We start from the raw sequence: 12,122 nt of genomic DNA, 5'->3' as shown, positions 1-12,122 counted from the left end.
ATGCCTTCTGCACTGTGTAGTGCACCACGTACACCGTTTGGGATTCAGCCTCTAATTTAAAACAGATTGCAAATGACTCAGCACAAATAAACCCAGAGTTTTTTTAGTTTGTTTTGCTTTATTCAGATCAAGGCTGAAGAAAGTGAAAATAAAATAACACGCATCATCATCATCATCATCATCATCATCATCATCATCAGTGGTCACATTACAATAATTTTGAATAATAACTGAATTAGTCATAGTCTTTAAGGGAAAACAATCGGTCACTAATAAAGTAAATACAGATTAATTAACATCTCCAGCTTCATAATACCAAAATCACACACACACACACACACACACACAATGAGTTGCTATTTTATTTACCATATAAGTCAGATTGTACCTGATCTGTTACTAAGCACAGTTTGCGTATACAGGCCCCCTCTGATTCATCCATCAGAGGAAACACACCACCACGGGACCACTGCTGATCAGATCTGTGTGTTCATATACATATACATGCTATGACATGAGTGTATCAGGTGCATCAGCATTGTTCAATATTCCTGCTGAATTAAAAAAAAACAGTGGAAGTGTGGTCAAAAACCAACATTCACTGAACAGTTAACACACAAAGGATTAGCTTCAGTCTCTCTGTATGATGGACTGACAAGATCAATGTAAACAGTGTTCAAAACCCCAACAATGGAGATGATCTAATACAGTCATACCAGTATGGCTACCATGCCAGTGCTGTGCTGAGAAGGATCAACTACCCAAAAAAAGTATCTGATCAGATGTGGTCATGAAGCGTTCCTTCAAGTTCCTTACCATCAGGGAACTGACAAATTGTGCCTGACAGATGTGATACAGCCTCTAACTCTATATCTGTAAAGGCAACTCAGTATACATGTACACATGCTTACACACTCATGCCACTTTCTATATTATTGATTATAAACTCTTAAATCATTTAACAAAATTTAGAGGGCAAAGCCAGCTGATAAAATGTTCCTCGCATGCTTTTAAGCCGTTAATGTGAAACTAAATCTGCCACTCGTGTTTATATTCTTTATCTAAAGAAAAATATCCTTGCTTGTTTAACATGCAATCTTTGTTTATAGACTTGAGAAAAGACCCGCCCCTCAAGTAGTCTCACCATAGCCCTGTTAGTCATTGAAATTAAAATATAATACAATTGTATAAATCTAGATTTCTGTAACATTTTCACACAAAACAATAATGATAAATTCAAAGGAAAACATATTTGCTTAAAAAAAGAAAAGGGGAAAAAAAAAAAAGTACTCCTGTGTGGTATGTACGATTCAAGGGTCTGTGCTGGTATTGTTCAGAGGTCCACTGTGCAATGTGGGGTGAAGGTAGAAGGGAAGTAGGGGAAAATGACTAAGGGTTGTCCATGAGCCATGTTTTAGATCTTTGTGATTTTTGCGCCAACGACAACTGGGTTTTCTTTCCTGATTTTCTCAGCAGCATCAGCTTTATAGTCGAAGGTGCAATTATGGACGTCAGAGTATCTGTGAACACCACAGAACATGTTTCCACAACGGCAGTCGAAACCTGCAGTACACAGAGACAAAGGATCAGGCATAACATTATGAGCAGTGACAGGAAGTGAATAACACTGATTATCTCCTCATCGTGGCACCTGTTAGTGGGTGGGATATATTAGGCAGCAAGTGAACATTTTGTCCTTAAAAGTTGATGTGTTAGAAGCAGGAAAAATGGGCTGGATCAGAGCATCCTGTGGGGTGTTCCCGGTCTGCAGTGGTCAGTATCTGTCAAAAGTGATCCAAGGAAAGAGCAATGGTGAACCAGCGACAGGGTCATGGGCAGCCACTGCTCACTGATGCACCATCTGAATGTTACTTTGACACGTAGCACCTACTTAAGCATTGTCGCAGACCATGTACACCCTTTCATGGAAACGGTATTCCCTGATGGCTGTGGCCTCTTTCAGCAGGATAATGCGCCGTGCCACAAAGCAAAAATGGTTTAGGAATGGTTTGATGAGCACAACAAGATTGAGGTGTTGACTTGGCCTCCAAATTCCCCAGATCTCAGTCCAATCAAGCATCTGTGGGATGTGCTGGACATTACATGGAGACCCCACCTCACAACTTACAGGACTTAATGGATCCGATGCCAACATCGAGTCCATGCCTCGACGGGCCAGGGCTGCTTTGGCAGCAAAAAGGGGACCAACACAATATTAGGCTGGTAGTCATAAATGTTATGCTTGATTGGTGTATATATGTGTATGCATACATCCATACACACACATATGAGACAGTTTGGCCTTGCTCAAGGACCCAATAGTAGTTCTGTGGCAGCCAGGCGATTCAGCATTTACTGCCAACAAGAAATCTGGAACCACTGATGTGATACTATTGAGCAATATCACACTAGCAGGAGCAAGGGTGAGGTTATACTGAATACTGGCCTGAGGCCAAAGGTACAGTATAAATTCATGATAAGTGTGATATTGATTTTATACAACAGTTTTATAAAAAGAAAATTAATATGAAGTAACTGACATTTCAGATACTATATGTTTACAGTATATGAAATATGTTTATTTTTGCTATCTCAAAAAAGCCGTACTCACTTATAGGACATCTGCTAGCTACCTAGCTAGCTCACGTGTATTCCCATGAAAGGTGTGAATGATGAAACTGGCGTCTCTTCTTTCTTTTCATCTTTAATTGACAGGCTTTCATATTTTAAGACAGTATATATTTACGAAAAAGGAATCATCAGTCTGCTGATGATGCCACTGATGGATAAAATATTTTGGGAGAGAAACGGGAGATGTATACAATATAAATTCCAAATATTGATTCAGAAACAAGAAGCATTTTGTTGCTTTAACAAGTTGCTACAATAAATGTCGCTTACCCGTCAGGCCAACTTTCTTGTGGCAGGTAAAGCAGCGATTCTTTTTGGGTTTGGATTTGTCTGGCTCGGGGGTGGCTGACTGTGTGGATGTGTCTGATCCCGAGGCTGAGGACAAGAATAAAACAGCCAGTGTGAGAAACATTTTTGTCTATGTACACATATTTTGAGGTTTAAGGAGAAGCACGACTTGTACAAAATACATGGAACATTGCTGCATAGAATGAAGCCAGACATTAACTCATAATTAATTGAAAGCTGACCCTCTACATGAAAGTACGAGAAACTGAAGAGCTTCAACAATTAGGCTAAATTTATTCACTTCAAAACTGTAGTCATATTTCAGGGAGGGTATGAGTCGTGGTAAAGTGAGACATTGAGCTGAGATAAGCCTATTTCTAATTCTGATTTGTACATGGAAAAACCAAGTCCTAATGTGCCACCGACACTCAATTTACCACAGCTGTAGCTTGCAATAAGAAACTTATTTAACTGGCATGGTCTTAAAACTTGAGTAAGCGTCTGGGATTGACAGAAATAGCAGAGTCGGAGTGTGTGACAACGGATTTCATCAGTACAGAGATGGCAGTAACTATTCAGTCACGATCACCTCCTAACATTTGCCTGATATAAACTGTTTTGAATTGGTGTAGGTTTACTGTGAATAGGTCCAATAATTCTAGGGAATTTTATCAGAAAGATAAAAGAGGGATTCTGAGGCTTGCTAGTGGACTTTGTGCATGTGTTGGACTGTCCTCAAGCCAAACAAACAGAAGATTGTGAGTGGGAAAGGGTACAGGAAACACAGGGAGGCATTTGTATGGCTATCAGCTGAATCATTCACTCTCTCATTGTGTGTGTGTGTGTACTAAACTTGTGTGAGTGAGTGTGTACTAAACTGCTATAAACACTGTTCCATACTTGTCAGTACAAAGTATTTGAGGAAATAAAGGGGGGGGTGTACCTGTTACTTCTTGTGTTTTTGGCTCTTCTTGGACTGCAGCTCCTGAAGCTTCATCCTCTCGTGTGACTACTTCGGGAGTAACGGAGGTGGACGATGCAGACAGAGATTCCTCTAAACTGCTCAGGCTGGGCGACACGGCAGGCACCGATACTAAAACAATGTTAACGCACTAAGTTAACCCATTGCTTAATTTTACTTTGGTGAAACCAACAATAAAACAAAAAAAAATTATACAGTTGTGGGATAAGAAAGAAGAACTTCTACAACCAAACAAATCTCAATCAATATCAACAACAGGACAAAAGCCACAGCAGATTTCAATACATAAAAAAAAATAAGTAAACCCTTTCTAGTTTAGTGTTCTGAAGTACTTCCGTATGTGTCAATCAGGCCAAGAAGAAACATCAGATATGACCCAAGAAAAGCAACTGTTTCTATTCATCAATCTGGGAAGGGTTAGATGGCCATCTCCAAACAATTTAAAATTCACCATTCTACAGCAAAATTTATTCACATGGAGAGTGAACAAATGGTTTGAAGAACATCATAAACAGATCAAAGTGTTGCCTTGGCCTCCAAATTCCCCAGACCTCAATCTAATCAAGCATCTGTAGGATGTGCTCGGATCTGCCAGATGCCACAGAACACCTTCATAGGTAATCTGAAGTCCATGCCTCAGAGCTGATTTGGCAGCACAAGGGAGACCTACAGTGAGGGAAAAAAATATTTGATCCCCTGCTGATTTTGTACGTTTGCCCACTGACAAAGAAATGATCAGTCTGTAATTTTAATGGTAGGTTTATGTGAACAGTGAGAGACAGAATAACAACAAAAAAAATCCAGAAAAACACATTTCAAAAAAGTTCTACATTGATTTGCATTTTATTGAGTGAAATAAATATTTGATCCCCTTTGCAAAACATGACTTAGTACTTGGTGGCAAACCCTTGTTGGCAATCACAGACGTCAGACATTTCTTGTAGTTGGCCACCAGGTTTGCACACATCTCACATCTCAAGGAATTTGGGCCCACTCCTCTTTGCAGATCCTCTCCAAGTCATTAAGGTTTTATGGCTGACCCTTCAGCTCCCTCCACAGATTTTCTATGGGATTAAGGTCTGGAGACTGGCTAGGCCACTACAGGACCTTAATGTGCTTCTTTTTGAATTACTCCTTTGTAGCCTTGGCCATATGTTTTGGGTCATTGTCAGGCTGGAATATCCATCCACAACCCATTTTCAATGCCCTGGCTGAGGGAAGGAGGTTCTCACTCAAGATTTGACAGTACATGGCTCCGTCCATCGTCCCTTTGATGCAGTGCGGTTGTCCTGTCCCCTTAGCAGAAAAACACCCCCAAAGCATAATGTTTCCACCTCCATGTTTGACGGTGGGGATGGTCTTCTTGGAGTCATAGGCAGCATTCCTCCTCCTCCAACACGGCAAGTTGAGTTGATGCCAAAGAGCTGGATTTTGGTCTCATTTGACCACAACACTTTCACCCAGTTCTCCTCTGAATCATTCAGATGTTCACTGGCAAACTTCAGATGAGCCTGTACATGTGCTACTGGATTTCAGTCTTTCACGGCGTAGTGTGTTACCAATTGTTTTCTTGGTGACTATGGTACCAGCTGCCTTGAGATCATTGACAAAATCCTCCAGTGTAATTCTGGGCTGATTCCTCGCCGTACTCATGATCATTGAAACTCCATGAGGTGAGATCTTGTATGGAGCCCCAGACCGAGGAAAATTGACAGTCCTTTTGCGTTTCTTCCATTTGGGAATAATCGCACCAACTGTTGTCACCTTCTCATCATGCTGCTTGCGATGGTCTTGTAGCTCATTCCAGCCTTGTGTAGGTCTACAATCTTGTCCCTGACATCCATGGACAGCTCTTTGGTCTTGGCCATGATGGAGAGTTTGGAATCTGATTGATTGTGGACAGGTGTCTTTCATTCAGTTAATAAGCTGAGATTAAGAGCACTCCCTGAGCACTCCCTACTGTAATCTCAGCTCGATACCTGTATAAAAGACACCTGGGAGCCAGAAATCTTTCTGAGTGATAGGGGATCAAATACTTATTTCACTCATTAAAATGTAAATCAATGTAGAACTTTTCTGAAATGTATTTTTCAGGATTTTTTTGTTGTTATTCTGCCTCTCACTGTTCAAATACACCTACCATTAAAATTACAGACTGATCATTTCTTTGTCAATGGGCAAACGTACAAAATCAGCAGGGGATCAAATAATTTTTCCCCTCACTGTACACAATATTAGGCAGGTGATTTTAATGTTATGGCTGGTTGGTCTATAAATAAGGAAGCACAGTTGATAATTAGGCCCTGAAAAAAAAATCACTTTCTTTTCCTCACTGTACATATTAAGTTTGATATTTCTTTTTAGCCCAGACTGTACAATCACACAGCTACTGACTATGTTCTTACATACACCATCTATTAATGGCTCATAAATCATTTCTATTCTACATGTGCAAATAAAAATTCGATGTGCATGTGCAAAAACTAAACACTCCTGAAATGCACAGAACTAAAATGTAGTACAAGCTCAGACCAACAGTTCTACAGGTGTGGCAGCACCACACAGGTCTCACCTGTCTCACTGACCCTGCCGTTGGTGTTTTGCCTCTGCAGGAAGTCTTTGTAGCAGATGGAGCACATGCCATTGGTGCGTGGGTTTCCATAGAAACCACAGCCAGTGGAGCACAGCAGGGGCCCCTGGGTCTGATTTGTCTCCTGAGCCATGTCTCTCCTTAAGAACCAAAAACAGACATTAGTCCAGCTGGTTTCATAAAGCAGTTGAGAAATAGGCAATAAATAATTGCTATGAATTATAATTTAACAAAAACTAAAAAGAGATTCTTCTTTTTACCAGGAATGGAAATCAAATGAAACAACTTAAGACTGTTGAACAGCTTCTTCCCTTAGGCAATCATGTGTCTCAACAGACAACTGAACCGAGTTGGACACACAGACACACACACCCCTGAGTTGGACGTGGAGACATACACACACTGAACTGAACTGAACTTAGTTGGGCACACACACAATTGATCATGTTTACATGCACACGTCACTTTACATTGATCTTGTGTACAGGCACACATCACTTTAAATATCGGTATTTGTATATTTGTATCTGTCATAACTAAAATAACCTCTGCTGCTATTATTCACTGTCCCCAAACCTGTTTCCTCACTGTCCAACAGTGTCAAACACTGTCCTTTTTGTACATAGTCGGTGTTAAGCGTCTTGTTAGTCTGCACTGTCTTGTCATCCTGTGCACTTATGTTGTATGTTTAGTTTTTAAAGAATTGCACCTTAAGTATAGTTTAGCTCTATGTTTGTCCACATCACCTGTACTTTGTTTTGTTCTGTGTAGCACCTCTGGTCCAGGAGGAACGTTGTTTCATTTCACCGAGTAGTGCATCAGCTATATATGGTTGAAATGACAATAAAGCTTCTTTGACTTTGACTTGATGAAGTTTGTTACATCAGATAATTAACCAAGTAATTGCTAGAGCTTAAGATGTATTATCATTTTTGGGCCATGTTAAATTACTATGAATTGACTTCTCCCAACGTAACCTAAAGTAGATCCCAACGGTCCGCACTTTATTTTCGCAAACACTGAACGCTGGTATTCTGTATCATCGATAAATAAAAAAGTGCTATCAAACATACCCACGCACTCCATGTCTGAATACATCTGTCATGATAACAGAAGCAGAGGGATGATAAATTCAGAGTGACGTTGGCTCAAGTTTCATTTGTGTTTGTGCAAGCTACAACTGCCAGTAAAAATTTACATCTGGAAAAGAAACAAGACTCTGTGGATAAGGAGAAAAATGTTAAAGTGGTAAATTTAGCAGTGGTGAATTTACTGATAATACGTAAACCTTAACTTCTCTTTTAGTAAGATAATTCCTAAGAAGTTGGCCTTAGCAGGATGTTATTTACAAGGCTTATTTCATTCCAACACAGTCAAAATACACCTTAATGCATGCTGGAGTGATCCAGAGCTCAAACGGTTAAAACTATTCCACAGACCTGGGCTTTATGGAAGTCTTACAACAATTAGTTCCGGCTGTGATTCGGTCATAGGGTGATGAGGTACAACACTCCTGCTCCTGTGATATTGCAGCATTTCAGCAAAAAGCCATTTTAACCATTCCACCAGAGAAGTATGGAGGTGGTAGACTCCTGAGGAATTACCCATGAGCTCACAAGAATCTTCTCATGAGTGTTGGAAGTGTTTAAGCAGAAGGACTACAAATATAAAGAAGCAAAACTGCTGATTTTGCCCGTCATTTATAATTGTGGTTCTTGTAAATCTCATTTCTCAAAACAGTTAATCCATCAACACCAAAGCACAAGGCATGTGTTTAGTGCTAAACTCTGGTTATGTGCTAATTTAACCTAGGCTACAAACACAGACAGGACTGCTTGTAATGTGTTCAAGTTATGGTGACACCACAAAGACACGTGTTCCACTTCAGATACAGACAACATTCTGGTTATATGGTAATGTATTAACACTATAAAGATCTAATATCAGCACAACACATCAGCAAAATTACTGTTTGTATCAGAACAGGGGTTTTTTTTGGAGTAGAGCCATTTCCCGCATTTTATTGAGTAAGCCTTAGAACTAAGTTTGATTCAGATTATCTTTAGACCTCCAGTGATCGTTGGGGCATGGCCCAAATTGAGGCTTGTCATACTTGATTATTTGTCCAAATAATCTTCATGTGTGTGGTTTCAATACAATTATTTGATCTGATTGAGTCGGAGCCAAACATGTTTGATATTTACAATTCCTGATCGGGAAGGCTTCCACAGTATCCAATGAGAGTGAACAGCATGGGAAGCATCATCAACAGGATGTTGTGTACTTTCACAGCTCACAAACATCTCAGTAAATCACAACATAACCAGAGTTGAATTATGGCAACAACACAAGTGTCTCCTTAAGGTATCGTGCAAGACGTACCACAATAAGGCCGATAAGGAAAATGCGTGGAATCACCAACGTGAAACTGTTACTACAAACAGTAGGTGTGTAGTCTCTTGTTGTCAAATCATTTAATGTGTGTGTTCGGAGGATTATAATGTTAAAAATCAGTTAAAACTGTTCTAATGTTTGTTGTCTCCCATGTTTTTAAAATCGGTGAAGATTTAGAAATCCGTCTACTGAGTAGCTAGCCTAACAAATTTACACAAATATACCCACATCTACATATATTGGGGGATAAAGACAGCAATAAAACTTAACATGAAAACGAGTCTTATTAGTGCAGTTTGGTCAATGTTGAAGCCTAACTACAGTCACACTAATGGCTAATGGAACTGCATGACTAGTTCAATAACACATAACAAAAATGTAAAAGGTTTCAAAGCCCTTCTTACAGTCCCTAGTTTGGCCCTATGCTGTGTCATACCGTATTCCTGTATGTAGGCTACCTAGGTAATTTACAAACTCTCACATGGGAGTCCTGTGACTGGCTTAGGAAAGATTCATGTCTTGGCACACACACACACACACACACACACAATGACACTGGCTGTGAATGGAGTTAAAGAAGGATTACAGATCAACACAACAAGCTCTTGGACCACAAGCTAAGTCCATGTGCATGTCCATGTGACCATGTGCATGTCCATGTGCATGAAAAGAACTGCATGCTCACACACTACAGTGTGAGTGCTAGGAAAACAAATCAAAGGCTTAGGAAATCAACTACTATTTGTTAGAATGTTGTTTTGGGTGGTCTGATGGATGAACGGACAGATGTTTGTGTAGTCAGATAGATAGAAGTGTTAGATGCGTGGATGGTTCAGTGAGTGTTCTGAAGAATGGTCAAATGGATGCTTGGATGGTCTGATGGATGGTTACATAGTGAGGTGGATGGGTGGTTGGATGAACCTTCGGATGTGGATAGAGGGATTGTTGGCTGGCAAGGTCATATGAATAGATGGGAACTTGGGTGAACAGATAGATGGACAGAGAGAAGAAAGAATCATAAATTGGATGGATGGATGGATGGATGGACAGTGAGATGGTTGGATGGTTGGCTGTGTGGTCACCTAGATAGGTGGATGAATGAATGGTCAGGTGGGATTATAATCGGCTGGATGGTTAGATGGTTACAGGATAGACTATGTATAGATAGTTTGACAGATGGGCAAATGTTAGTGTTGCTGGTCAGTGTTTGGGTGGATGGTCAGACCTAATACCAACACGTAAATTCTCTTCGGACAGCTGTCACATTACACCAGCTAGAGAGTTCACACTTGCACGTCTTCTAGCATCTAATCCTAAAAATCCTGAAAACTGTATGTCCTCTGCACATGTTGAACAACCTGTGGTCCCATGCCCTTCACATTTGACTGGTTTTCCTTACTCACCTGATGTAACTGACCAGATAATTGCAGTGGAGGCGTTATTGCAAGGTGATTTGCACAGCGTTTGTCTGTAAATGTCCACCATTTTAAATAACAGCTTATACAATAAGAACCATGACTGACCGCTGACATATTAGACTAAAGTCTAGGGCAACTATATTCTTTATTTTCAGCGAGTTGCACAGGATATAGAACCGTATATTTCTACACACATTCTGCACCAAATAAGAGAGTATCAACTAATTTCATACCCCCATACTGTGACAACAGGAGCATCAATGATGATAGATACTATACAAGTACTTTTTGGCTTGCTGATTAAGACTGATAAGAAATTCAAATTGCATCATGCTTATTCCCTACAATCCTCCACTTCTCTTCTGTTAAACCTAAAATTACACAACAATAATAATAATAATAATAATAATAATAATAATAATAACAAATAGGAAGTACAGATCAAAGCGTCATTCTTGAGTCAGGTCTGAAATCCTGACGACTTTCATGTCCATATTTCAGATCAATCAACGTTAAAATGTGAATAGTCTTGGATAAGTTTGAAAGCAGATTATACTAGACACTGTTTTCCTTTCTGTGCCCCAGCTAGCTCGTTTGCTAATCTCTTTGCTTAGTCCCCGGTTAGTTAGAATATGCAAAAAAAAAAGAGTTAGCAGGTTAGCAAAAGAAGAAGTAATACAACATTATGAAAATGAAAACAACGAGCTAGCAAGCTAACTGTTGGTGAACTAACTAGTTGTTTTTCGCCGACTCCAAGGAGTTAGCTCATGGCTAGTTAACATTAGCGTCAAATTACCACCACTTCAGGGACTTTAAACCGAGACACGCTTATTTTTTCGGTTTTGCTTTCCCCGAGATAACTTGGTTAGCTTAGCAAACCTGGCTAGTTTGCTGTTAACTCTAAAGGGAAGGGGAGACAAAAAAAAAAAAAAACCCAAAAAACTTACCGTCCCCTCAGTTCACAGCTCTGTTGCGAGAAATTACAGGACAAGTTTCTCACCCAGCCTCAACAGGCACGAAATAATAACTTAAAGCCCCCAAAAATAATAATAACAGGACACAAGTTAAATAAATGTAGTAAGAGTCGAAGCTCGTCCTTCAGTTATCAACCCCCACACCCAGAAACAGCCTGTTTGTTATTTTCGTCACTCTCCATCCCCCAACGTGACGTCACACCTTCCCCTCGCTGTCATCTGTGCGGTGATGTAATACACCTCGCCACAATCATGTCTTTCTTTACAAGTTTAATTGGCCATCAGTCTATGTTTAATTGATTAAATTTGCATTATTAACGCGGCGCCTCCGCAACAATATCGTACACTAATATTGAATGTCACCAAACCATTTTGTTTGGAACGTCCTTATTTAGTCCTGTATTTATTAATTAATTAATTAATCACAACAACAACATCAGCAAAAAAAAAAAAAGAAGAAGACAACATGCCAGCGTTCCAGCGTCTGAACTCTTAACATTAACAGCTTTCATTATCCTAAAACAGCGGAAGATGTTTCGACTAAACCACGCCCACTTTTTTCCTAATTGGCCGATTTGCAGTCAGCGAGTGCGAGCAGGAGACGCCCACTCCCGGATGTATCGCTTTCATTCATTTTTATTTATTTATTTATTTTTTAATTTTCGTACAAAGATATAATATTACAGTAAATCCACATTTTACATCAAAGATCACTTATACGTCTGATGCATCGAGTATCCTCTTCAACAGTTGAGATGTCTTTACGATTGTTCTGTATTGGTTACAAAAAAAAACTTCAGTAGAAAATTTCTATTAAAAGATCAATAGAAAACAGTCTATCATTT

General features: G+C 39.7%; 1 protein-coding gene across 1 annotated transcript; it reads right to left on the bottom strand.

The window, feature by feature from the left end:
• Nucleotides 1-155: 155 nt before the first annotated feature.
• zfand6 (zinc finger, AN1-type domain 6) lies at nucleotides 156-11,479 on the bottom strand. The gene is made up of 5 exons (XM_058401207.1): nucleotides 11,251-11,479; nucleotides 6,474-6,631; nucleotides 3,863-4,012; nucleotides 2,902-3,006; nucleotides 156-1,563 (listed from the first exon to the last, which is right to left on the bottom strand). Exons 2-5 carry the CDS (start codon nucleotides 6,622-6,624, stop codon nucleotides 1,415-1,417), a joined length of 555 nt encoding a protein of 184 aa, XP_058257190.1. The 5' UTR covers nucleotides 6,625-6,631; nucleotides 11,251-11,479; the 3' UTR covers nucleotides 156-1,414.
• Between the last annotated feature and the right edge of the window lie 643 nt (nucleotides 11,480-12,122).

This window comes from Hemibagrus wyckioides, linkage group LG10 (genome assembly GCF_019097595.1).
Source record: "Hemibagrus wyckioides isolate EC202008001 linkage group LG10, SWU_Hwy_1.0, whole genome shotgun sequence".
Classification (NCBI taxonomy): domain Eukaryota; kingdom Metazoa; phylum Chordata; class Actinopteri; order Siluriformes; family Bagridae; genus Hemibagrus; species Hemibagrus wyckioides.
The sequence above is the reverse complement of the archived record's forward strand: the minus strand, read 5'-3'. Positions and strand labels throughout refer to the sequence as shown.

What these genes read in the sequence shown, in the direction of transcription:
- zfand6 (XM_058401207.1), bottom strand. Translation starts at nt 6,624, where the DNA reads ATGGCTCAGGAGACAAATCAGACCCAGGGGCCCCTGCTGTGCTCCACT. An exon ending in CGGCAGGGTCAGTGAGACAG is followed by an intron (nt 4,013 to 6,473) that starts GTGAGACCTGTG and finishes ACATTGTTTTAG; the next exon opens with TATCGGTGCCTGCCGTGTCG. An exon ending in AAAAACACAAGAAGTAACAG is followed by an intron (nt 3,007 to 3,862) that starts GTACACCCCCCC and finishes TCTTGTCCTCAG; the next exon opens with CCTCGGGATCAGACACATCC.